The sequence below is a fragment of the Acanthochromis polyacanthus genome, chromosome 8, assembly GCF_021347895.1.
Source record: "Acanthochromis polyacanthus isolate Apoly-LR-REF ecotype Palm Island chromosome 8, KAUST_Apoly_ChrSc, whole genome shotgun sequence".
In the NCBI taxonomy this organism is placed as follows: domain Eukaryota; kingdom Metazoa; phylum Chordata; class Actinopteri; family Pomacentridae; genus Acanthochromis; species Acanthochromis polyacanthus.
The window spans coordinates 22,249,295-22,276,748 of NC_067120.1; the positions used below are offsets into that span (position 1 = coordinate 22,249,295).

Consider the following 27,454-nt stretch of genomic DNA (forward strand, 5'->3'; position numbering starts at 1 on the left):
ACCCTCCGATGCAATTAATGAGTAACTTTGGAGTATCTACTAACTGGAACTTGTTGGTACTAGGACATGATAACACTGTTTGTGAAATCAATTATTCCTTTCGATTCTTTCAACAGTGTTTGGATTTCTGTCATTCTGATGAACCAGTGTTTATTTTTAGATGACATAAAGACTGAAGAAAATGAAGGCCTGAGTTTAAATCGAGGTGTGCTTGTTTCACCCTACAGAGAGTTACTATAGCATCCTGGTGCTAAATGGTGTCCAGAGGGTTGCAGTGAGAGCCTGTCAGACTTTCCCCGACAACGCTACGCTGCAAGCCGCCGCTCTCTCCTGCCTGGCTGACCTCAGTAAGGACGCACACTATTTTTAACTCATTTATTTGTGTCTACATAGATGGATTAATGTTGGAGACAACAGAACAATGGCTTGACCTCAACCCCGTACACGTAGCTACCGAGATGTAAGGGTTCAATAATGGCATGTCCTTGATATCCATTAGCTGAGGGCTGCGAAGGCCTGTCCCAGTTGAGAAGGCGAAAAGCAACGTACACATGGACAGGTCACCGCTTCATCACAGGGCCAACACTGAGCGAGACAGCCATGCACACTCAATCTTATATGGACATTTTAGTATTATCAATCAACCTGTCATGCATGTCTTTTGATTGTGGGATGACGTGGGAACACCCAGCGGAATCAAACGCAGGCATCGAAAGGCCCCAGCCGACATTCTCTATATTGTTTATATAATTACCTGCTTTCTGATTTCACCAAGTCTTAAGTTCTCTACCATGCCTCTAAATATAAACATGAATAGCATTTGTAAGTTGTGCGATTGAACCTAAGAGGAATTAAAATACAAACTTGATAAGGAAGTTTTCCTCCAAGTTATAATCAGTCAAGTGCAACGAAAGACACTTATCTCATGTCTTTAATCCGCTTTAATGTGATTATAGCATGCTTCATTCCCTCTTTCTAGGAAAATGAGACAATGATGGAAAAATTGGTTCAGTCAAGTGGTCAGCCCTTATTTCTCTGTGCTTCTTGGCTAGATCAGTAGGAAACAGCACAGAAATTGTATACGTCTTCAGTGGTGTTGAGAATTCCAAGGTGTTAATTTTTTATACAAAATGCCTTCAGCTATTGCTAAGAATAGAAGTTGTTCATACCACCTAAAGCACAGTTATGGTTAGATTAGAGCTTTTGCAGCATGGTAGTTATACTGGGCTGTCTCCTTCTGTCAGCTGCAACCATCGTGCAGAACAAAGCGGTGGCTGAGCAGGGTCTGGAGGACGGCGAAGAAGAAGAGAACAGGGGTAAGGAGGAGGTGGAGGACATGGGCCTGGGCTGGATGGAGGACTGCTGTACAGCGCTGGAGCTCCACGCTGATGAACCAGCAGTTCAGGTCAGTCCAGCTTCCTCTGGTCCTTGACCCTGAGCAAAAACATTTAACACAGCGCTATTTTAATAAGTCGGTGAATCACTTCCACTGCATCAGGAAGCTGCAAGCTGGGCCATCCACAACCTGTTGGTGCATGGAGCCGGAGTGAACCATTCAGAGGAGGAGCAGGATGGAAGGTCTGCTACACTCGGAAGCAATGAAATGTGACATACAGCTCGAAAACAAATTTCATTGTCTATGAAAGTGTGCAATGACAATAAAAGCTGATTCTGATTCTGACATCTTCTGTACAAATGTGAAGAAATGTGACTGTTTGCTGTCCAGGACTCCTGTTCATCGACAGCTAATGGCGGCCATGCTGCTCCACTCCTCCTCTCCCAGTGTGTTTAAAGCTGCTACCAGTGCCATCGCCACACTCATCACAAACAACAGTGAGTCTCCATAATTTCCTCTAACAATAGAATATTATTACACTGGCACCACATATTAGTATATTTATTAAAATTTGAAAGCACTCAAAGTAGAACCCAACAATTGGAAGTTAAATAACCAGAAAAAGAAGAAGCGTACAGCGGAGAAAATATGAAGCAAATAAGAGAGCCAAATGATTGAATGTACACATAATTAATGATGGGACAAGACTGATAATACACTGACAGCACAGTTCAGTGAAAACATACAGATATCTTGCTTTTTGTATATTGTGGTGATTTTTTCTTATTCAGTTACACAGATATGATATATGATTGTCTTGTAATGTATCAAGTGTTTCAGAATTGCTGTATCATGGTACCATCGTTATGTAATGTATAGTGGTAATCTCATATTAGAAAAGGCTCAATGATTCCCACCTCTAATGTTTACGCTCGATGTACAAATATATGGATATGGTATGGCTATGAGTTCAAGAAGTGTTATGTTAGGTGATTCAGTATCGGCATCTCTAACAGTTTATAAAACCAATAATGTTTGTGTTGCTGCTGAGGTAATTGTTTACTTTGCTTGCAGGTAAAATGCGTTCTCTGCTGTTGTCCAGCGGCCTTCATGTTAATTTGGTGGAGATGATGAAGAGACATTCAACCTCAGCAGAGGTTTCCATCAGCGCCTGCAAACTTTTACACTTGCTCTTTCAGGGAAGGTCAGGACAAACACAGTTTCTCTACAACAATATTAGACAATCATATCAGTAAAGAGGGACAAGAAAATCTGCTAGACTGTGAAAAATAATGAGGGGTGCAGTTTGTGGTTTCTCACAGCATTTGCCAAAGCTTTAAAACTGGCGTTTTGATGACAGGTGTAAAAAGATGATGACTCACACCAACTTTGTGACTGTGACATCTTTCATGTTTAATAATACAGTATACTAGAAAATAGTATATGGCATTATGTTTCATGTTAGATTGATATCAGTCTCACTGTTTTTATAGGACGGCCAGTCTGGATGAGCTAAACATGGCCATGAGCCAGATTCTCAGCACCATGAAGGTCCACAACTTTGAGCCAGAGGTCCAGCTGGAGGCTCTGCAGGCCAGTTTGGTCTTCCTTTGCCCAGGTGTGCTAAAGGGCCTTTTCTAATTTCAGTTTGCCAACACCTAAGTACTCTTTCTGTGGTGTTTTTTTGACATGGTTCAGAAATGGCCTGACACACAGATTTCTTTTCAGTCAGGTTTTCTGTTGGGACTTGTCTTGATCAAAGTGGCTGTTTCTGCTCATGCCACGTATCGAAACAGAAACAGAAACAGACAAAGACAGTATGTTGCATTTTACTGTGTGATGTGTAATACGCTTCGTGTGAGGATAAGGTGACAACAATGAATCATTAACTTTGCAGCTCTGATCGGAGTATTTTGGTCTGTTTCAGCTCACTGTTTAGTATTTTTGGTCACACCGCATGTGAACATCTGACATACAAAAGTAGTGAGCAAACGGAAATATCTATGTAGCAGCTAAACAGTCAACTCTTTTTTCTCTTCTTGACAGTACAAAAAAGTGTTTCCTACAGTATATTTCCCACTCTGTGTCTTTCAGATGGTTTAAAAAAACTAATGCAATTCAGGCAATGTAATTATTGAGCACTAAATGTTGTTTAAAATTATGCTCCTCTTTATAGTACGTGTACTGGGATCTGATATTTCTAGCTGCTTTCCAAGAATGCTAGTGTTCATGTACAACATGTGACACTGTGAAACAAATGCTTCGCAGTCTAATTGATACGCAGATACAATTGATTTTCTTATACTACCTCATGTCACAATGTCTTTAGCTGTATGTCAGAGCAAAAACACATTCCCTTTGTTCAGTCAGGGAATGTAAAGCTGGTTCAGTGGAGCAGCTTGTTCTGTTTGAATTTTTATCATAATGAGGTTATAGTGTACTCTGCTCCCAGCGGCAGTGCATTTGTCCTAATTAGTTTAGTGATTTATAGGAGAGTGGTTGTATCTCCGTGTGTGTGTTTACTTGGCTCTTTGACTTTACTTGTGTCCTTGTCCTGTGTGAATCCTCAGACAGGAGTTTAAGGGAGCATGGCATTTTGGTTGCAGACCCTGACATGGCCGATGTGTCACTGAAGGTCCTGAAAAACCAGTGTGTGGTGGAAGGAGCTCACACTCTCTATTTGGAAGTTCTCAATAGGGTATGAATAACAGCAAAATTTCTCTCTAATTTTTTCCATTGCCGTCATTCCACAGTTTGAGCATTTTTGTTTCCATATCTGGGCTGTTTTGACTGATTTGGTAATATAACAACAATATCTCAAGAAATGAAAAGATTTGATCATGGTTTAGCATGGAAATGCCTCCATCAAATTTATTTTTGTTCAGTTAAGAAAAGAGCCTCACTTTACAAACACTTAGCCCAGTATCTGCAGTTTTCATTAATGCCGTAAATTAAACAACAGTTCATTGATTCATTGTAGAAATGGGACAGTTAGTTGGAGAAAGAATGTTGTTGTACTTATATGAACAAGTGGTTAGTAGGTTTTTTTTCTCTTGATGTAGTTGTTGTCAACCTTCTGCCTGAGAGTGGGTAGTAGGCACTGACCAAAACAGCCTTTGAAAAGGGTAGCAACCAGAAAAACAGACATCACATGACAATGAAGAAACCAACATTCAAAGACTGACCATAATTTCTGCAATTTTGAAGAGCCTTTTTGTTATAGGCAGAGCTTTGGTCCAAAATCATCATCTGTGTTTACATAGTGACTGAAAGTTAAAAGTTAGCTTTTTTTTATTTTGCCTTTCGTATGTTTTAATGTAAATGCAACATGACAGCTACACTTTTCCACTGACATGTTTTTGTGGTTGCTACCCTGGTTTCTGTTTTACACCTCACTAAACTTGTAAATTAGTTGTTTTTTACTGGATTCAAGGTTCAAGACCTTTATTCATCACAAACTCAATTATATAATGCACAGTGAAATGCACTGAGCACCTGTTCCAGACCGAAACAATAAGAATAAAGAATAGAAAATAGCACGCAATCACACTATGTCTGATTATCAACGTTAACTAGTGTCATAATAAAACGGAATAAATTCCCAACATATTGCCCTCAGTCATCTGCCGTGAAAGGATACACAGAACCACAACTTCAGGATAAATAACGTTTTATTTCTAATTACATTTGTGCAAACTACTGAATATATGAGGCAATTTACAAATGAAATCAGTGAGCTGTTAAGTTATAAATCTATAATGAAGTCAGTGAAACAGATGCGTGATGAAATTCTGATTCTTCAGATAACTGCATAGAAACTCTTAATTCGGTGATGGTGACAAGAACTAATGATTTAACTGTCATGGAGACGTGAAAACACTGGCGGGTCTTTAAATAACTTATTCATAATATCCAACAGCAACTGTTAATAAAGCAGAGGTGTCGTACTTAACAGAGCATTTATCAGCTGAATCGCAACCATTTGTACCCAGAGTTTTTTGGTTCTGAATCTTTAACTTTCCAATAAGGGGACACACACTAGAATGACATTAAAGTGCCCTTTAGATGAAAGCAGATAGATGATGAATGCTGCATGACCTCTGCACAGCCTGCTCATTGTGTTTCAAGTCAGAAAACTTTGCTAACTTCACTTCCGTAGCTATAGCAGTTGAGTAGGCTTGAAAAATAGTTGCCTTTGTTCTGATATGAAAGAGAGTAGAATGCTTGTCTTTTGTTTCCAGGAAAATAAGAGTTTGGCTCTTTGCACCATCTCCTCTTTGGAGCCACAGCAAAAATAACCCCCAGGGTCATGAAGTGGTCCCAGCTTGCTGTTAATCCTACCACACTGTCAAACAGAGAGGTCTTCTTCTGGCTTTGGGATGGTTAGTTAAGGGTTAATCATGACAGAAGGAAGGCCACATTTAATAAGACCCGGAACTCTCTTTATTTGAGTATTTCCATTCTCATTGGTGAGATGTAAGCTGGAAAGGTTATATCCATACTCACCCTTTTGTCAGAATATACACTACCAGTCAAAAGTTTGGACACACCTTCTCATTCAATGCTTTTTATTTATTTGTATTATTTTCTACATTGTAAATTAATACTGAAGATTAACACTTTTTGTATACTACAGAATTCCATATGAATTCTTTTATAGTTTTGATGTCTTTAGTATTAAACTACAATGTATAAAATAAATAAATTGAAACTATTGAATGAAAATATGTGTCCAGCTTTTGACTGGTAGTGTCTGTGTACTTCAGTCAGATGTCCTATACATCAAAAACATCATCAAAAATGACAACACTATTGCCAGACGCTGTGGCATCTACTGTACTCATACATGGTCAATTGTGGACAGCTAGTCTCTATGTAGCCTATTTTAATTTGCAATGTTATATGAGAATGGAAAAATGTGAAAAACCAATATTTGCTTTAAAGATTGATTTGAAAGAGACAACCTGACTGCCAATCATTACTCGAAAAATATGTACATGTTATGTATTTTACTAGCTATAAATCATCACTGTTCAAGCCACTTAACTGCTGGTTAGATAGGAAGTGGTTTGCAATATATTCTTTGATGATAAAGGGACACTAACAGATTACATTCTATTAATTTGAAAATCTTAAATTTCAGGTTGTGTTTGTAAAGGTATATAGTGCTTTTGAAAGTAGCAGTGTCTGTTTCTTCAGTTACCTCTTAATTAATGCAGTACAATACAACCAGCATGATATTCAGTTCTGTTTGTGTTTCAGTTCATCAGCTGCTACACCATACAGAAGTGTGGTTTGAAGGTGCTGTCCTCTCTGGCTGACTGCTCTGGTGCAGTGGACCTTCTGTGTCAGCAGGGGGCGATAGACACAGTACTGCATACACTACAAATGTTCCCACAGGAACGAGGTACACAGTTGTCATTCATAGCCTAATTGAGCCCCAAATTAAGTTTCTGTCACTGTAATAATTGCATTCCCAAGGAAACATTTGTTAAACTTTGCCATAACATTGATTTGCAACCAGCAGGGTAGTTTTGCCTCTGCAATGATAGTCTGGCTGATATGTATACCATAAATACATATCAGTCCATTAAAGTAGATTTGGAAGCAATGTGGTGAATGTTGGGAATGATTATTAGATGATGCTGAACTAACATCTTTGGGCTCTTCATTAAATCTGTTCCCTATGTGTTTAACTGCCAGAGAAAAAACAAAGAAAGGTGTTTTTTTTTACTAAAACTATGCACTGATCTGAATGTGTTTTGGTAAGACTGTGGAATTAGAAACATTTGAATACTAACTGTGCTTTCACTTACTGCCTTTAGAGATACACTACTGGGGTCTGACCCTGCTCAACTACCTCGTGTCCAAGAAGAAGCTGTCGAGGATGATCGTACCTGTTCTGGCCTCCGTTGTGGTCGCCTCTCTCATTCAGTACAGAGAAGACTCCGAGATGCTGCTGAAGGTGACATGAGTCTTTTGTTTTAATGTAGCGTGATTAAGCTAGCCACATATTAATTGAAAATCAAATTATTGAATGCTGCAGTGCATTCTTTTTTGTCAGAAAACATGTTAATGTGTCCATTGTATTCTGTTTGAACACATATAGTACCAGTCAAAAGTTTGGGCACACCTTCTCATTCAGTAGTTTTTATTAATTGTTTTGTACTTTGTAGATTAATGCTGAAGACATCCAAACTATAAAATAATACATGTGGAACTATATTAATGTCTACAATTAAGAAAATAATGCAAATAAATAAAAAGCATTGAATGAGAAGGTGTGTCTAAACTTTTAACTGTAGTGTATGTTAATGCATTTCCTGTATTTTGTTATCTGATGCTTACACTTAGCAGTGTATTAAAAATCAGCAGATGAATAACTGGATGTTGCAATTTGCCACTGAAACCCATATAGATTACTTTTGATTTAGATTTAAATGCTGAGAAAAATCACTCAAATGTTGCCAAATTATCATGTATATTGTCACTGCCACATCGGTTACATATTTTTCTAGGATTAAAACCATCCAATAACTTCTTTTTACATTCTTACATGCTTACCTTTCGCATTTGCGTCTTTTTGTGTAAAATCTTGATATAATTGATTGCTAGTAATCTCCATACATACACACGTGGACAAAATTGTTGGTACCCCTCAGTTAAAGAAGGAAAAACCCACAATTCTCACTGAAATCACTTGAAACTCACAAAAGTAACAATAAATAAAATTTATTGAAAATTAAATAATCAAAATCAGCCATCACTTTTGAATTGTTGATTAACATAATTATTTAAAAAAACAAACTAATGAAATAGGGCTGGACAAAAATGATGGTACCCATAACTTAATATTTTGTTGCACAACCTTTTGAGGCAATCACTGCAATTAAACGATTTCTGTATTTGTCAATGAGCGTTCTGCAGCTGTCAACAGGTATTTTGGCCCACTCCTCATGAGCAAACAGCTCCAGTTGTCTCAGGTTTGATGGGTGTCTTCTCCAAATGGCATGTTTCAGCTCCTTCCACATATGTTCAATGGGATTCAGATCTGGGCTCATAGAAGGCCACTTTAGAATAGTCCAACGCTTTCTCTCAGCCATTCTTGGGTGTTTTTGGCTGTGTGTTTTGGATCGTTGTCCTGTTGGAAGACCCATGACCTGCGACTGAGACCAAGCTTTCTGACACTAGGCAGCACATTTCTCTCCAGAATGCCTTGATAGTCTTCAGATTTCATCGTACCTTGCACACTTTCAAGACACCCTGTGCCAGATGCAGCAAAGCAGCCCCAAAAACATTACTGAGCCTCCTCCATGTTTCACCGTAGGGACAGTGTTCTTTTCTTCGTATGCTTGGTTTTGAGTCTATGAACATAGAGTTGATGTGCCTTACCAAAAAGCTCCAGTTTGGTCTCATCTGTCCAAAGGACATTCTCCCAGAAGCTTTGTGGCTTGTCAACATGCATTTTTGCAAATTCCAGTCTGGCTTTTTTATGAGTTTTTTTCAGCAGTGGTGTCCTCCTTGGTCGTCTCCCATGAAGTCCACTTTGGCTCAAACAACGACGAATGGTGCGATCTGACACTGATGTACCTTGGCCTTGAGTTCAACCTTTAATTTCTTGGAGGTTGCTCTGGGCTCTTTGGAGTACAATTCCAACGATCCGTCTCTCAATTTGTCATCAATTTCCTCTTGCGGCCACGTCCAGGGAGGTGGCTACTGTCCCGTGGGTCTTGAACTTCTGAATAATATGAGCCACTGTTGTCACAGGAACTTCAGCTGTTTAGAGATGGTCTTATAGCCTTTACCTTTAAGATGTTTGTCTATAATTTTTTTTCGGATGTCCTGGGACAATTCTCTCCTTCGCTTTCTGTGTCCATGTTCAGTGTGGTACACACCTTTTCACCAAACAGCAGGCTGCCTTTAAATAGGCAGACTGACTGATTATGAGTTTGGAAACACCTGTGAGGTCAATTAAATGACACACCTGAGTTAATCATGTCACTCTGGTCAAATAGTTTTCAATCTTTTATAGAGGTACCATCATTTTGTCCAGGCCTGTTTCATTAGTTTGTTTTTTTAAATAATATGTTAATCAACATTCAAAAGTAATGCTGTTTTTGATTATTTAATTTTCAATAAATTTTTATTTATTGTTACTTTGTGAGTTTCAAGTGATTTCAGTGAGAATTGTGGGTTTTTCCTTCTTTAACTGAGGGGTACCAACAATTTTGTCCACGTGTGTAATTCCAGTCAGTAACAGTCACAGTGTAAGTTATGATGGAAGACGTTTTCAGATCCTTCATGTGAAAACATACGAGAAGCTTAGAGGGCAAAAATCTGTATTCTTGGAGGTTTTAGTAACTCATACACATCTGAAAGAATCCAAACATTTTGGGAATCCTTGTTTTAATATTCAACATTGTACTGTATTTTGAAAGCTTGTTATACATAGCCATTATGTAAAGTCTTTGTCTTGAAAGTAACAACTAAAGCTGTTGTGGTGGAGTATAAAGTACAGTATTTTCTCAGAATGTTAGGATTGCACTTGTCACGAATGGGCGGTGGTTGCTAGAACCCAGGAGCAGTCACCAACAGACAGACAGCAGGTTTAAGAGACAAAAAGGGGTTTATTGTGCCAAAAAAACTGAATCACATCCGCCCAGATAACAAGCGAGCTGAAACAAAAGCTAGACCTCTCAAACCATGCTACTTAAAACCTCTGCAGAACTAAAAGTTACTCACACACGGGGTAGCTGTCTCCTGTGAGTGCAGGTAACTGAGACAAGTCCATAAAAAATTAACAAGAACACAATGTAGTCCAGGAGAGAGAAATATTCAAAAGTCCAGAGTTGATGGGAATGAGGGCAAACCGCATATGGGTCGGTCTAAGCTGTGATGCTCCCACACACAATGAGGGGAGCAGAGGGTTTTTAAACAGAAGGGGAAAGGCAGGTGAATGGCGTTGGCTGATTACACCTCAGCTGAGTCTCATGCCGCAATTAGCTGTCCTCCAGCGGGCGATCAGCTGGGAGAGAGAGAGGGAAACAGGGACAAAAAACCAGGCGTAAACTAACCATGATATCACCCGTTGGTTTCAACGCCGAAAAATGAAGCCCGGATTTTGCTACTTCCTGGTCGCCGTTTTGGATTTTTTGGAGCCAGTGACGTAAAAAGCGTCATCAAACAGGCTGGACCGGAGAGAAACTGGGGGCAGGATTGGCTGAGGACTCTCTTATCCCACCCACATTTTACCGCAGAGGCTTCTGTTGCTGTCTATCAAGTATAGCCATGCCCCCTGGCTCCGCCAACTTTAACGATTTATTTAAAATTCAGTATTGATTTATTTTGAGATCGGCCACCTGATATCTCATTTTGACCATGAAAACTAACGGGGAAAAAATCCTGAGCTGTAGAAAATCAGTCTATCAAATTTTATTTTTTCCAAAAATGAATTGGGGTCTATGGAGAAAAAGCTTTTTGGAGCCAACCCTAGCGGACGGCGTGATATTGCAAGTTTTTGACACTTCCGGGTTGGCTTCAATTCTGGAGCCAGATGCTACGTCCACTATATATACAGTCTATGACAAAAAACCCGGGCAGAAGCCAGAACGGCATCCTGACAGTAGCAAAAACAAAACCAGCCAGGAGCCGGGACGGCATCCTGACAGCACTTTTGTGTTTGTAAACTCGCGACCTATCTGCCTGCTTGTCCCCCAGTGTTTTCAGGTGGCCTTGAGGATGCTGGATGCCTGTTCAGGAGCAGCTGCTCAACTGCAGAGAGAAGACTTTGACAGGCAGATCTTCCAACACCTCAGAGAGGAGAGTGACCAGAGCATCAACCCTGTAAGTTAAACTGCCATCATCAGTCTGACATTAGTTGTTTTGAGTGAAGTGTCTTGACAACAACTGGATTGAGTTCTATGAAGTTTGGCATGTGCAATTACGGTCACTTTGATTCCAAGAATAATTTGCTAAAATAGTGCTAGAATAGTGCTGTTTTTTCAGTTTGCACAATGCTTTCCTTTGTGATCAGATATCTGCAAAGCTAGTGACATTCTCATTATTAGAAAAAGTTTTTGTTGCCGTCAGCTGTTTGTATCTAGTCCTAATTTGCAAATTTCCATGCTGAACATAGAAAACATACAGCAATGTTTTTAGTATGGATGTACACTAAGTTCACAGGCAGTCATGTTGTAACACATGCTACACTGTAACCACACAAGAACATACAGTGCAAAAGGACTATGCAAGACATACCTGAAGATTGTTTAGATTAATCGAACAAAACCGCTAATCTGCCACTTGCAAAATTCTTGGAAATTGTATTTCTACACAGAGTACTTAATGCACTCACTAGCCTCCTCTTCTCCCTCTCTGTTTTCAGCTCCGGAAGTCGATGTGCCTGGCTCTGGCCAAAATGTGGTGTGACTCTGAGCTACACTACAGCATGCTGGAAAAGGCCTGCAAGGACGGAAATACGATGATGGCCGAGTGTCTCATCGAGCTGGGCGCTGACATCAACAGGAAGACAAAAACAGACTCTCTCATTTACCAGGTCAGAGGTCACTAAATCATTTTGGTTTCAACTTACAGTAAAAAAAAAATAATTTATGTATTTATGTCATGATATGTTTTCACTCCAATCAGTTTGTGTACTTTCAACATATCATCTCAAAATCCAGAGCAGTGCCAGTTTATATTATATGTTAGAAACATTATATTACATTGGGACCATTTTAGCCACACAAACTGCATGGTTCTTTAAAATGGGAGTGTTAGTTGGTCCATCAACTTTGGTTTGTGGTGGTACCATAAAATTTGGAACAGGCATTCATGTTCTTCAGAGGATGAACATTGCAAGTCATTTACATAAAAATATCACCTTCAGGCCGACTTGTATTAACTTGAGGAGTCCCCTGACTTTTCGTGCAGCTTCACCAGCTCCATGAAACTGAATTTGCTGGTTGGTTCTTTACTTTGGTTAGTTACCGAATATCTACTAAACTTATTCCCGTCAGCCTCAGCTGTACTTTTAGTGGTTAGTGCCACATAAAAAATGTTAGCATGCTAACCATAGGCATGTAGTAGAGGGCAGGATTTGGGGTTAGCCACTTAAATTCAGGTTAAACTCTTGAGTTTTCAGGAGTCTGACTTTTGTTCACATTCACACAGTCAACATTTTTTTTGCCACTTTTCTTTTCTCTTTTAGCTGTAGAAGCTCTGTTGTTTTTAGCCTTAATTGTAGTTTTAAATTCCTGATACTGATTTTCTTGTGAGGAATAACGGGCTCTGTATCTGTTCATGTTTGTAATTGGTCATCTGGTGCCAACACCGGCCCTTTATGTGAACACAGTCATAGACTGACTTCAAGAGCTGATAACCAGCTTCACATGACCTCTTAGCAAGGTTTAGTAAAGCCAGATAACGAAAACATACATTTGGTCTGTTGAACTTGCTTCACATTGCTGACCACAGCTAAACAAAGATGGTAAATACGCTGCTAAATATCAGCATGTTCTTGAAATAGGAGCATTTTATCATGCCAACATTTGCATTTGACTCAAACTGCCCCTGTGCCTCACCTTGCATTGTTATAGACACTCCTTGTTTGGAACTACATACCTGGAAAAAAGTTTTATTTTGTATTGAACAACACACTTAAAAACTCATATTTGAGGATTATTGAAAGATTGTTTCTTGGGTCAATCAGAAAAATTAGGTTGTCATTTATTAAATAGAAAAACTAAATATATCTTAATTTCTCCTTCTCCAACATAAAGATTTACTTTCAATTTTAATAGATTGTAAATTGGACTTGAAATTGTCTGTAGGTGAAACAAAAAAGCATCTTTAAGTTTTAAAACATTATTTTAAGTACTGATAGCTTTAATTGGCATTTGGTAATATTTAAGGATATTTTATAATCTGATAGAGAAGACTGGGAGTTGCTGTGCTAATATGAAACTTAAGCTTCAGTAAAAATGATACTCTTGATGAGCTAAATTTAGTTCTCAGTCCTAAAGTGTAGTAGATTAATCAATCAATCATTATAATAATAGTAGTTAGTTCCGTCTCTGTCATGGTCTCCGTGCTGTCCTCTTTAGGTGTGTGAGAGAGGCGGACCTCTGGAACTGGTGGAGCTCCTGCTCAGCCGAGGCACCCACGAGCAGCACCTCCGCAGGGCTCTGGCTGTGAGTGTGAAGAGGGGTGACGGGCCCACAGTGATCCAGCTGCTGGGCCGGCTCGGTCTGGACCTCAACAATAGTGCTCTGTGCCTGGGTGGCTTCAGGCTGGGCCACCTGGATGCTGCTTGGCTGAGCCCCCTGATGGCCGAAAGAGGCAGAACTCACAGTCTACGTTACAACAGTGAGGAAAAGATTCTTCATTTCTTATCTTTATATTGCGGTAAAGTGATAATCATCTGGTTATTGACTAAACAAGCTATTTGAAGATGCCTCCATTAGCTGTGGGAAATACTGATGATTTTTTTCATATTTTCTGGCAACTTTATGAGTTGAAAACTGTTATTTGGTAATGAAATGTAGTTGCACCACTAAATTGAACCTATCTGTTCTCTGTCTTGAAGGTAAAGGTGTGAGTTTGGCACGGTACATCCAGTCTTTTCACAGGCCCAAGAACGGCAGTGGTCCTCTCAGGTCGATACCTGACCCTTGTCTGACCTCAGGCTACATTTCTGACGAGAGTGACGACTCCAGCTTCAGCATTTTCTCCGGGGAAGACGGCCTGTTTCCCAACGACGACATGGAGAGTGACGGTAATTCCTGAAAGATGCTGGCTCTAAACAATCCTGCATCCATAAATGTTTGCTAGCTACAGTATGTTCTCTATAGGACAGCTGGGGTTAGGCTGGGTTAAAAAGGTAACCGGGACCAGATGTCTTCAGCCTTGAAGTGCAATTGACACTTAATTAGATTTATGAGCCTGAATCACAGCAGTGTTGTTCAGACAAACAATGTAATTCTACGACAGACTGCACTGAGGAGAACTAGTCTGTTTGTCTCCGTCACATTGGCTTTCTTTGCTGTTGAGTTCTCTTTGCAGAAATATAGTTGAACCTCCTCTACATTTACATCATCTATTTTTCCGCTTCCAAGATTAACATTATGTTGTCCATCTTAAGTCTTTACACAGTCCCATCAAAGAAGTCACGCTGATTAGTTAAAGATGTTTTCGCCTTGTGATTAGCTTCAGTCTATTCTTACTTTGTACACTTATGTTTTATTAGTAACATGTTTGTTCAATTAGCATGTGACCTCTAACTTCAAAAACAAGTTAAAGTTTCATCACCCTGCTGTGACTCTGAGATTTACAGCACATTTATTCGTTATCAGTATCAAAAAAAGTTGGCCATGAAATACAATTGCCTGCCTGGTCTCTCACATAATGCAAGTCATGTCCATCTCGACAGTGTGTTCAGTGGGATGTTTTCATCACTGGTAAATAAATATGTCCTTGTAGGAATCATTTTGTTTTTTAGCTCAGCATTCTCAGAAAAATATTTTTATGCCAATGGCTTAATCAAAAAATTCAATTTAAAAATGCTCATGTGTTCAAGAGGTAGCACGTGTCTGTCTGCATGGTGTAACAGACCAACACTGGGGCTGAGTATAAAACACGATGAAAAAAATGTATCTGGTTGGCAACAGAGCAATAAATAACTGTTTGCAAAAAAATGAGATGGAGGGGGTGGATTACTCAGATTATATTCTGTAATATACACCAAATACTATGTTGGTCCCCTTTATGCTGCTAAAACTCCTCTGACCTGGTGGGGCATGGACACAGGTCCTCTGGGGATGTGCTGTGGCACCGGGATGGTTGCAGTGAATTCTGTGGGTGAGGTGTGTTGCAGGGTGGGATCTACCTAGATCAGGCTTATCCTGGCACATCCAACAGATGCTCAGTATGATTTGGATCTGGGAAGTGTGGAACTCGGGTGAACACCTTACCTCTGTTGTGTTCCCTGGACCACTCCTGAGCAGTTTTTGCAGTGTGTCGAGGTGCATTGTCCTGCTGAGGGTGGCAACTGGCATCAGGGACTGCTGTTGCCATCGGGGTTGGGGGGTTGCTTGACATGCAGTGTTTAGGTGGGTGGTACATGTCACACATCCACATGAATGTAAGGACTCAAGGTTTCCCAGCAGAACATTGTATTATAACAAGATGATCGATGTTATTCACTTCACCCGTCAGTGGTCATAATGTTGTGGCTGATTGGTGTATCAAAATTCTAATAGTAATTTAATTTAATTGATGATCAACTCACCATTTTAATAGGTCAACAAAAGAGATGCTGCAGCATATTTGTGGAGATGAAGTTGACCCATGAAATCCCATGATACAATAATACCCATAATAAATCATTAACAATCAGCCCAGATCTGGTGACCGTCTAGCTGACAGTATATATTTTTAGGTTAGTTTTTATTTTCTGAACGGTAAAAAAAATCATATGTTCTCATAATTTATCTCACTGCTGCAGTCATTGTTAGGCCTGTACCTGTTGCTATTTTGCTAGTCGCTTTAATGATTAGAGAAATCACGCTGTATAATTAGTTTTGGGAAACATTTATATGGACTGGTGGTAATGTCACTGCTGTAAATATCCTGCTGTGTGACTGTTATTTCAAAACATCTGTGCAATAAAACACTTGACTTGAGAGAAAAATTGTATTGACTTCAGAGACTGAAAAGTGTGTCATAAGTGTGAGAGCTGGCATATAATATATTTATATATAGTTCTTTAAGCCTATTTCAAAATTGATTTTGATTGTAAACCCATGAATGATCCCAATCTTTACTAAGTGGATCAGTACTTTTACTTTCCTATTTTCTGTAACTTTAGCAGATTGCAGTTAACAGATGGAACAGTGTTATGTATTTAGGATACAAAGAACATATGAATTGTTCTCTGATAAAAATGTTTGCCTTTCATTGTGTGCTTTTCCATTGATAGGAAGTGATTCACTATTCGGTGCTCTGTCTCCAAAGTCACATAACAACTCAGCAGAGGAGCTGAGGGGAGAATCTGTCAAAAGGAAGCAGGGACGTCGCAGACATGCCAGCGCAGAGGTTAAAGATCTTAATCAATATTTAGTATTTCAGGCTTCAGTGGTAGGATTTTATGTTTATGTTTGGACTATTATCTCACCTTTAGTACAGTGGTCTGAGTATTGTTTACTTTGGGCTGTGTTTAAAGTGTTGTACAAATGACAGTTAAGTCAAAGATTTACCTTCCTGCGTACTTTCTCATTTGATTACGACCAGAACTGTAAATCCCTCATTGTTTGCTCCTTCTCTCTTTTGTCTTGCTTCTTCCATCTCCAGAGTGGTCAAACTGAGAATGAAAACAGTGAGTCTATACATAGAAGATATGGAAGGACTGGATCAAGCCAAAAAGGTAACGGCATCAGACTCAGGTTAGCTCAAGTTTATTCTCAGTCTGTCCTTTTTTAAGCCTCCGTGCCATGATGACCTTAAACTATTGTTTCACAAAGTCATGCTTTTGATGGTATCTGAAGTGATAATGAATGAATGAGTGAATAATATAATGAAGTATAATGAAAACAAAATCTATATATTTCTCAGTTCAGTAATGGGACTTAGCCACAATCCGCCGGTGCTCTGGGAACTACGTCAGCCTATTCGTTGCGTTGATTGGTTGTATACCTACCCAATTGCTGCAGAGGGATTTGATAGACAACCTTTTAGCCCGCCTCCCTCTCTGTTGAGCTTCCCTAGACCCTTGTGCCGTCAGAAACATGGGTATAGCATGGCTAGGCTAGGAACATAGGAATTTGTTCTCAAAATAATGTCTTTAATGCCACTGATATATCAACACTAGCTTTAGTTAAATATATGGCTGAATTCAGGATGGCAGGTGTCTCACAACAGAGTGTTTTAAAGGAATAGGTAATGATTGTGCTCTGGTTTACCCTCGGCAGTACTTGGCTCTGGTGAGAACTCTGCTGCTCTGCCCAAAGAGAGGGAGAGGATCCGCCTGCTGGATTTGTCAGGGAATGAGTTGGACTCTCTGTCTTGTCTAATGGACGATGGTTTCGTCCAGCAGCAGCTGTGGCATCTTCTCCGCCTGGACCTGAGCCACAACAGTCTCCCAGAGTTTCCCTCTGCACTGTGCCAGGTAATGCATCTGATCTGTAATCACCAAGAGATTAAATGATAAAAGGGAATGTACGCTGAAGAATTTATTTTTTGATGTGACAGAGTTTGAAGAGTCTGACTCGACTGGACCTGCAGGGGAACCAGCTTCAGTCGCTGCCTGAAGAGCTGCTGTCTCTGCCCTCACTGAGCATGTTGAACGTCTCCCGTAACTGTGTGGGCCCACTGCTCACCTTTGACCCTGCTGTCACCTGCCCATCACTGAAACAGCTCAACCTTTCTTGCAACAAAATCACCACATTCCCTCATGAGCTGGGCAGCACTATGAGACAGCTGGAGGAGCTGTTCATGGAAGGGTAGGCCGCTAGGAGATGGGGGCGTTTCACACCAGTGGAAAAGATTCTGTTTGTTTCATAGTACGCTTAGCAAGATTCTCTGGCAATTTATTTTCTACAGAAAAGAAAATTATGCAGACTCCATTTTACCAACTGCCTATGTAAGAGAAAGCAGGTCACCAGTGATTAAACGGAATTTCATGACATTATACAATGCATCAATGCGTTGTATAATGACTTTTACTTTGTGTAACTGTGGCTCTTGACCTAAATTACAATACTAGTACAAATTTGCAGTGATATTTTTTTATCCTTTCTTAAATACTTTGCTAAAAACAATTGCTGCTGTGCTGTAGGAAAGGAACAATTACTAGAAATCCTTTAAGAGTGAATCCTACCTTTGCTATGGCTTCACATTTCTCTATATTTTAATAGTAGAAAGCATATTGGAAAATTTGGTTCCTTTAATTTTCAGGCAATTCCATAAATTCATATGCATTTTAATAAATCAAAGCAAAGTTGACCTTTTGTATTCTTGCTGTTAAATCAGGTTCTTCTGCAGAAACATAACCATTGTATTTTATGTTAGTACGGTACATCTGTATGTTGAATTGCAGAATGGTGAATAAAACTGTTCTTTTTATTCTTTGTCTTTTCAGTAACAGTATAACTGAGCTGTGCATGGCTCTGTGTCTGCCGGAGATCAAGCTTCTCGATGTGAGCAAGAACAGCGTGGAGAATATTTCTGCAGACTTCCTGAGCAGCTGCCCCAAACTTGAAACATTTAATGCTTCCATGAACAAAATCTGTGAGTACTATTGAATGATTGTTAGTTTCAAAACATTTAGCTTTTTTTCATGGGGAATACAGTCAAACACAGTCTGACCCCTGACCGAAAGATGTAGACAGACAAAGGAAATATGCACTCAAAGACAAAAATCCTTCCAAAGACATTAGAAAGTGACTGTTGTCAAAGAAATTGAAGTGCTTTTTCAGTACTGTCAGATGGGAATACTGTGTATGGGACTGGCTTCATAGGTTAGAGGGGATCCATCTAATCCTTCTTTTTATGAACACATGTTCTGCGTTCATAACAACTCAGAGAGCACAGTACTCCACCAAGGTTGCTTAGTCATATGATTTCTGACGGATAAATCCTGATAAGTCCACAGTGGTCGATCTGTAGTAGGATCGCAATCTTGTAATCGTCAGCAGGCAGCTGACGTAGCGTCTTGTAGTCATGGTTACAGTGCAATGATGCACAAATCTATAACAAATCCGTGCACCTGGACTATAAGCTGCCTTACTGCCAAAGTCAAATCAGGTGGTCGTTGTGTCATTTCTGACCTTTCCTCAAAATTTAATCCAAATCCTTCGGTCTGTTTTTGAGTAGTGTTGCCACATACAAACGTAAGCTGATGGTCACATAACTCCGCCGCGTTCCTTGGCAGAGTAATAATGATAATAAGCTTTATTGATATAGAACTTTTTAACAATGTTACCAAGTGCTTCACAAACAACAATAGCACATTATCACTGTTTTCTCCAGGTTCCCTATCACATCTGCCATCCAAGATCACAACGCTGAAACTAGCAAACAACAGCTTCACTTACATTTCTGAGGCTATACTTGATGTCACAAAGTAAGTCGAACTCTCAGCTACATTTCCTGTTTTTTAACATGCAGCTCAAGTGAGTGGTAATAATCCTCACAATACTTACATCACATTTCAATTTGTCCAGCCTGCGGTCAATAGACATGAGGACCAACAATATTGCTGTTCTGCCTGGCCCGGGGCGATGGGTGTCCAGCAACATCAGAGAGCTGATATTTAGTCAAAACTGTATTAAAGCTCTGGATCTGAGTGGTCCAATCTACAAATGGACCAGACTGGAGAAACTCCACCTGAGTGACAACAAGCTAACTGAGGTAAAGGACAGCCTACATCATTTTATAATAGTGTAAATAAGAGTTGATTGCAAAGAACCACCTTTGATGTGTCTTTTGCATCCAGATCCCTCCACAGATCGGCTTGTTGGAAGGCCTCACCTCCCTGGATGTGAGTCATAACACCGGCCTGCGGTCTTTCCCAGATGAGATGGGAAAACTGGGCAGACTGTGGGACCTACCACTGGACGGACTAAAGCTGCAGCTGAACCTCAAACTCATCGGCAGCAAGACCAAAGACATAGTCAGGTCAGGGGCGTCACAATCTAAGACACTTTTGGGAGTAATTAATAGTAAATACTCTTTGAATGATCCCCTGCTATTAGCCATATATTAATAAGTTGTAATATTTCTAATTTTCACATATGCCACAACTGCTTATTCATACTTTGTTAGTAATTAAATCTACTGTGTCTGTTCTGTTCCTCTGCTTCCAGGTTCCTGCAGCAGCGGCTGAAGAAGGCAGTACCGTACTACCGGATGAAGCTCATCGTGGTGGGGAATGCAGGCAGCGGGAAGACCACCCTGATCCAGCAGCTGATGAAGCTGAAGCGCACCCAGTTGAACTCTAAGCAGGGCGCTGCTGGCATTGATGTCCAGGACTGGACCATCAGGGAACGGGACAAGAAGAAAATGGTGCTGAATGTCTGGGACTTTTCAGGTTGGCCTTGATGACATGGTGTTAATGAGAAATCATCATGCAACGGTATAGCTCGATCAAACAAAGTTATTCTTGGTGCTGGGGCAGCAGGATCTCAGTAATCAGTCCATACAGCAGGTTGAGGAGCATACAAAATTAAATCAGAATTGAGTCTAAAGTCCTAGAAACCCACTTTGGTGAAACTTGTGCAGATGGTGTCTAGGAGATGCATCATGAATGAAATGAGCAGTCATTACGTAGCGCAGACTAATTTTAAAGTGTTTGAGCGGTTGCAGGTGAGCTGGTATTGACACGAATGGAAGAGGTAGAACCCAGGCGCAGATACCAACAGGCAGGCTACAGGAGTAGGTATGCTCAACTGTTGTCAGTGCAAAAGGATGAGTGGAAAGAGAAGCAGGGACTGCAAAGGTCTGCTGATTGTAGAGAAAGCAACAGGCTGGAATTACATCTAAGCCATTTTAATTTAGGAAGGGAACATTTTTCATGGAAAACAATTTTTAAATATGTAACGTTGATACACAGAAATGTATTTTACGGGTTAAAACAATGACAACCCTCAACATTTAGATGATAATGGAGAATTTCAGTACACTGAATGTTACGGTGATTTGCATATCTAAAGTGATTTAATACTGTTGTTATATAACCAAGACCAAGCTGTCACCGTTCACGAGTAAAAGTCAGCTTGAAATCATCCGTTATGTAGGACACTGAATTAAGTACATCACATCACTACACTTTTTTTTTTCAAGATGAGTTATTTTGTTATTAGTATGTCAAGTTTGTGAGAAATGTTTGGATATTTGCTGCACCTGATGTGATTTAATGCCTCTTCCTGCCCCTTTATGTGACAGGTGGAGAAGAGTTCAGTGGTTCTCACCCTCACTTCCTAACACCCAGAGCTCTGTACCTGGTAGTGTACAACCTCAGCAAAGGAGCCAGTCAGGTGGATGCTCTCAAGCCATGGCTCTTCAACATCAAAGTGAGTCATAAACAAAATAGCAGTCAAGTTATGATAAATATGTATTTGAAGTTATATGCTAAAACACGTGTGTACAGTTTTTGTTGTTAAAGTGTGACTTGAGCTAAGAATGTAGTTTGTGATTCACCTAATGAAATAAGTAGTTGAAAGTGAAATCCAGCATTTTTTTTTTGATTATTTCATTATTTTTTCATTTTTTACATCTTTTGAAAAATCACTGCTTTTTTTACTTCAGGCAGTAGCTCCATTGTCTCCAGTCATTCTGGTAGGAACCCACACAGATGTGAGCGATGAGTTGCAGCTGCAGGCCTGCCTACACAAAATCAGAGAGGAGCTGCTGCACCATCAGGGCTTTCCTACTGTCATGGATTGTCACATGGTCTCTGTCTGCGAGGACTCGGACACCATGGCCAAACTCCGCAAGACCATCGAAAGGGAGGTTACCAACTTCAAGGTAAAAGGAAACACACTGGCGATTTTCATTGCCTTTCCATACTTTTCTTCTTAGCTCACCTCCTCTTCCTCGGACAGATCCAGGGTCAGCCTGTGATGGGCCAGCTGGTGCCAGACAGCTACGTAGAGCTGGAGCGCCGGGTTCTCCAGGAGAGAAAGAGGGTTTCCTCTGAGTTCCCCGTCCTCAGGCACCGAGAGCTGCTGCAGCTCATTCAGGAGAGTCAGCTGCAGCTGGAGGAAGCAGAGCTGCCCCATGCCATCCACTTCCTCAGTGAAGTCGGTCAGTGGAGTTTAGGGCATTTTTAAAGATGCTGGTGTTAGTTACTGATACATGAAAATTTTAGACCCATGCTGAAATGCTGTTATGTTCTTAAGCTAAAATGTCCTTTAGTGCATAATATACAGACCCTTTTTTTATTAACGTTAGACTTTGAAAAGGATTGATGTAGTTCCAAATACATATACAGTAATATCCTAATTCATTATTCTCAACCTAAGCCTTCTGCCATTATAGTATCAACACTTATATAAGATCCACCTAACAATATCCAGCAGTGCAGTCATGGTACCATTTTGAATATCAAGCATTTAATCCAGTTAAACAGTGGTACATGTTCAAGACAGAGAACTGGATCTTCTGTTTCTGATTGTTACAGGGAAAGCTGATTTCTTTCAGGGAGGGTTGTATGAGGTAATATTCATTGTATTACAGATAGATGTCAGTGAGCACATTTAGAGAAGCAGACAGGAGTAATCTAAGCAATAAACTGCTGTGGACAGAGTCAGCAAAACACTGCACAGCTTCTATGCTGATCCAATTGTCTGCCTCTCCAAACTGCAGCATGCTGACTGTGATACATTTTAGGTATTACACTGGTTATAGAGAAGCACCTAATACAACCTCATGTCAAACAAAGCGACGGATATTTTTAAGATAGTGGTTGGAAGAAAAATAACCGACAATATTAATAGTTTGATGGTTTGATCTGGATATTGTGCCTTTGTAACAGAATCACATCTGATGAAGCTTTGTTGTATTTTTGTCACTGTAGGGGTTCTGTTGCACTTTGATGATCCTGCACTTCAGCTTCAAGAGCTCTATTTTATCGACCCACAGTGGCTGTGCAACATCCTCTCACAGGTACCCCTTTTATAGACAGACCCATAAAAGACTTTTCTCCATAAATCTGGCTGATAAGATGTTATGTACAAGTTTACATCCTACCTCAACATCTAAAACCTAAAATCAGAGCTATATTAACCTTCTTTTGCACGATGGCCAGTAGCTGATGCATGTGCTGTCTATTCACTGTATAGAGACTGACATTAAGGAGCAGTGGATTTTCGGAGCATCCGAAAGGGCTTGTTCAGCGCTCAGTTGTGGAAAGGTTCCTGTTTGAGACCAAATGTTTCCCAAAGAGCCACCGGACACAGTTCTTCAAACTGTTGGAGAAGTTCCAGATTGCACTTCCGTTCGGCGAGGACCAGCTGCTGATACCCAGCAGGTATGTTTAGATGTACAGATTGAAGATTGTAGCTTTGTAGAGGTGCCAAGAATAAAAACAATGTCATCAAATAAGGGTTTCACACACACTAACCATTCATCCCACCATCCACAGTTTGTCCAAACACAGACCAGTCATAGAGCTGCCTCACTGTGAGAACTCAGAGGTGATTGTGCGTCTGTATGAGATGCCGTACTTCCCCATGGATTACTGGTCACGGCAGATCAGTCGCCTACTGGAGTTCTCTTCCTATTTGCTTTGTGGAAGAGGTGAACTGAACATCCATTCACGGCTTCTTTGATAATATACAGCAGCTAAAGGTTTAAACAAAGGAGCCAGTGATTAATAAAAATATATCTATATTCCAGAAAAAGTGCTTCGACCCAACCGGATCTACTGGAGGAGAGGCATTTACCTGAACTGGTCCCCTGAAGCGTACTGTCTGGTAGAGGCTGCCTCAGTGGAGGAAAGTCCCTCCAGCTTTGTCAGAATAACTGTGCCTTCTTCACGCAAAGGTGCCGTAGTTTTTCAAAATCTGAAGCAGATATTTATAAATGATCCTGCATTTACATTGTGTAAAAAGACACCCATAAACTGACAAAAGTGGATGCCAGAAATTGCAGTGTTCCCCCACTGAAGTATAGCAATGATAAGTGTAACAAAGTATATTCACACCAAATATTAGCTTTTTATCGGTATCATCAGGTCAAGAAAATGTTTTGGCACTTTTGCAAGAGAACAAATTTCTGCAGGCATCAATGCCCTGACAGATATGATCGTCAAAATAATTTTCAGTGATGGTAACATCTGTGATTGTGATCTGTCCTCTCCCAGGCCGGGTGTTACTGGGTCAGCTGGTGGATCACATCGACTCCCTGCTGGAGGAGTGGTTTCCTGGCCTGCTCAACACTGACATGCACGGCAACGGAGAACCTCTGATAAAGAGGTGGGCTCTGTACAGCTTTGAGGACGGACAAGAGTGGAACAAGATCCTGCTGGAAAACCTCTTCACGTATTTTGAAAATGGTACATACTGTAAATTACAATTAAAGATCAGCACCTGTCTTTTCTACATGAGAACCTTTGTTCAAACTATGAATATTAGCTATAAAACACACTGAGTTGGGTTTCTAAAAGGGTTTAGATTCCCTTACTGTATTTATTACACATATATGGTTCCAGCCATCTTAATTCTATCCGATACGTGATTATGTTATCAATTCTAGATTTTTTTGCTGGTGAGTCCAGAGGATCCGTGCTGCACACTTCCCATCTCTCAGGTTGCCCCTGACTTGGTATTAAGTGACCAGCCTGCTGGAACAATACTGGACGGTGAAGAGCTGAATGTAGAGCTTTCTACAGAAAACCGACTTGGTACTTTTTTTTTTTTTGAAAGAAATACGCATCAGTTAATAAAACAAGCATCTCCCCTGATTACTGTCTGTTTCAGTTCAGTTTTATTCATAAGCCTTTAATAATGATGACTGAAATGCATATATATTTTCTTTTACAGGGGATGGCGGCTTTGGAACTGTTTATCGAGGTGTCTATAAAAATGAAGAAGTAGCCGTAAAGATTTTCAACAAGCATGCATCAGAGCTTTATGTCTACAGACTCCTCAGACAGGTACCACCAAGACTCTGGTCACAAAATTACCTCGTCTCCAATACAGTTTTTCCTTCTATCGCTGTGTCTTAGCCAGCCTTTATTCTCCTCACAGCTCACCTTTAAAGATCTCAACAGTTACACGGATATTGCAGAAATTCAATTAGTAACCTGCCTTTTCAGGTCTGAACTGTGCTGTCACTGCCTGTAATTGTGTGGCGGGATGTATTTCAGGAATTGGCGGTGTTGGGCCGTCTCCGTCACCCCAGCCTGGTGGGCTTGCTGGCAGCAGGCTCAACTCCTCAGGTCCTGGTGATGGAGCTGGCTCTCCGAGGCTCTCTAGATGCCCTTTTTCAACATGAGAATGGCAGCCTCAACCAAAAGCTCCAGCAGAGGATCGCCTTGCAGGTGGCAGATGGACTCAGGTAGAAATGATACAGTACATGCTGTCCAGTTTTAACGTTTTAGAAAGTGTGAGAGAAGAAGTTGTAATTATAATACACTATCAATTTTGGAGGCCCAGTGCAGAGCTCGTCATTTCATATAATATGATACTGTATTTGTTGTAAAGGAAAATCTTTTTCAGCAATCACTAATTAACTAAAACTTGGATGGGGATTGGGATATTAACTGCAATAAAGGTCTTGCATAGATTTTATAGCCTAGCCACGCTAGACAACCCACTGCAACAAATTTAATTCTCTGCCAGGGTGGGTCTAGTTACCCTCCATAAGGCTCGAGGTTGGATTCTCCTAAAACTGGCCGGACGAATCACCATGAAGTGTAGAGTCAGAAGGCGGGCGTAACTAAGTGACGACAGAGGCGCGACGATTCTGACAGAAAAAACCGGAAACAACTAGCCTAGCCGCACTAGACAACCCACGGCAACGAATTTAATTCTCTGCCAGGGTCGACAGCAAAAACGACAACAGTCGTTGAGCTCCATTAGCACCGATTCTGAATAATCTTTCTGTTAACATGTGTCAGAGCGGATTCTTTGGTACTGTTAATGAGGGAAAAAACCCTCGGAGACAAGGATGACCCAGAGTCAAAATATTCATTTAAGAATATTTAGTAAAAACGCATTGGATAGTACAGAAATGCATGCATGCAGACTCTCTGTTGATCTAGCTGACATCAGATCTGACTTAAACTAAGACAATATTCCTCTGCATGCAGCTGTTCACAACAAAGAGCGAATTCTAAACTATTACATGAGTTTTTAACTAAGAAAGTGTTGTCTTCTGATTGGTTCACACTGCCGGATGTCTTCAGTCTTCGTCCAACCACAGCCGTCTTCACCCTGTATTGAGAGTACTTTGCATGTGTGTGTATGTGCCTGCCTGAGGTGTGACTTCCTGTGAGCTTTGCACAGACTACAACTCAGCTCTCTGCAGACAACAGGTCTGAGTTTCTTGCTCAATTTATGCTGAGCTTTGAGTTTTATTAATCCAGCTTATTAAATTTATATTTAATAATAGTACAACAATATCAATAATTTAATGATTTGTATAAGGCAGATTAATCTGATTTTATCCCTATTTTAATCTAGGATCCTCATAGGTTAATATAAGATTTCTATGCCTGTCCCCAATTTACTGTTAATTTAAGACATTGTTGATTACATTTTCTTTTAAGTATTTTCTTATGAACATTATATTTTAATCTTAATTCCCCAATATTGTTTTATGGTTTAATACTTTAACTTTTATTCTTGTTTAAACATCTAGCTGTTGTTTGAACCTTTTGCCCTGTCTCTGTCCTCTGTGAGTACGTGACAAGTTGCACATCTCTGTAACCACAGACCCCCCTCTTTCTTCCAGGTATTGCATAGTTTTAACGGATGTTCTTTACTTTTATTTTAAAACTGTCACCTGTCCTCGCTAAACTGCCATCCTAGATGCTATTCTTATTTCAGTTTTTCAGTTTGAAGCGATGGGGAGAGTTTTCCCCTCAGCTCTTGAAAGGTCAGTTTTAACCACAAGCCTTTTAGTCAAGTGGAGCATCAAGCATTTACCTTAAACACACTTTCCTTTAAGTTAGATGTTGAAACCTGCACAACCTGCTTAGATCAACACTTTTCCAGGTTATGAGCAAGAACTCAAACATGCATTCATAAGCACTTTATTACATTTGATTATAGGGTTAATACAAGTTGCAAGCACATTAATATATGATTAACACATAATATGATCAAACGAAGGTTAATAATGAATATAAGTAATAAGTAAAAGAGTAATTAAATGATGATTGTAAGTAATGAATAAAAGTAATAACATGATGATCATGAGTAATAAGCAAAAGTAATTAATATGATGATTGTAAGTAAAAGTGATAAAATGATGATCATAAGCAATAAGTAAAAAGTAATTAAAATGATGACTATAAGTGATAAGTAAAAAAGTAATAAAATGATGACTGTAATTGATAAGCAAAAGAGTAATTAAAATGATTATAAGTAATAAGCAGAAAGCAATAAAAACATGATA

The 27,454-nt window shown here is 40.0% G+C and overlaps 1 protein-coding gene across 1 annotated transcript in view; it reads left to right on the forward strand.

The window, feature by feature from the left end:
* Nucleotides 1-27,454, forward strand: part of lrrk2 (leucine-rich repeat kinase 2) — a 44,848-nt gene that overhangs the window by 7,186 nt on the left and 10,208 nt on the right. Inside the window, 33 exon segments of the mRNA XM_051951440.1 lie at nucleotides 228-347; nucleotides 1,245-1,405; nucleotides 1,499-1,578; nucleotides 1,727-1,833; nucleotides 2,411-2,540; nucleotides 2,830-2,954; nucleotides 3,907-4,034; nucleotides 6,599-6,743; nucleotides 7,162-7,301; nucleotides 11,054-11,179; nucleotides 11,721-11,891; nucleotides 13,441-13,702; nucleotides 13,923-14,111; nucleotides 16,314-16,429; nucleotides 16,685-16,757; nucleotides 17,302-17,498; nucleotides 17,582-17,832; nucleotides 18,471-18,619; nucleotides 19,361-19,454; nucleotides 19,555-19,741; nucleotides 19,827-20,008; nucleotides 20,197-20,420; nucleotides 21,275-21,402; nucleotides 21,638-21,856; nucleotides 21,934-22,135; nucleotides 22,908-22,996; nucleotides 23,173-23,360; nucleotides 23,475-23,629; nucleotides 23,729-23,875; nucleotides 24,195-24,383; nucleotides 24,585-24,734; nucleotides 24,874-24,986; nucleotides 25,200-25,390. Of these exon segments, the coding sequence (XP_051807400.1) occupies nucleotides 228-347; nucleotides 1,245-1,405; nucleotides 1,499-1,578; nucleotides 1,727-1,833; nucleotides 2,411-2,540; nucleotides 2,830-2,954; nucleotides 3,907-4,034; nucleotides 6,599-6,743; nucleotides 7,162-7,301; nucleotides 11,054-11,179; nucleotides 11,721-11,891; nucleotides 13,441-13,702; nucleotides 13,923-14,111; nucleotides 16,314-16,429; nucleotides 16,685-16,757; nucleotides 17,302-17,498; nucleotides 17,582-17,832; nucleotides 18,471-18,619; nucleotides 19,361-19,454; nucleotides 19,555-19,741; nucleotides 19,827-20,008; nucleotides 20,197-20,420; nucleotides 21,275-21,402; nucleotides 21,638-21,856; nucleotides 21,934-22,135; nucleotides 22,908-22,996; nucleotides 23,173-23,360; nucleotides 23,475-23,629; nucleotides 23,729-23,875; nucleotides 24,195-24,383; nucleotides 24,585-24,734; nucleotides 24,874-24,986; nucleotides 25,200-25,390 (5,128 nt within the window).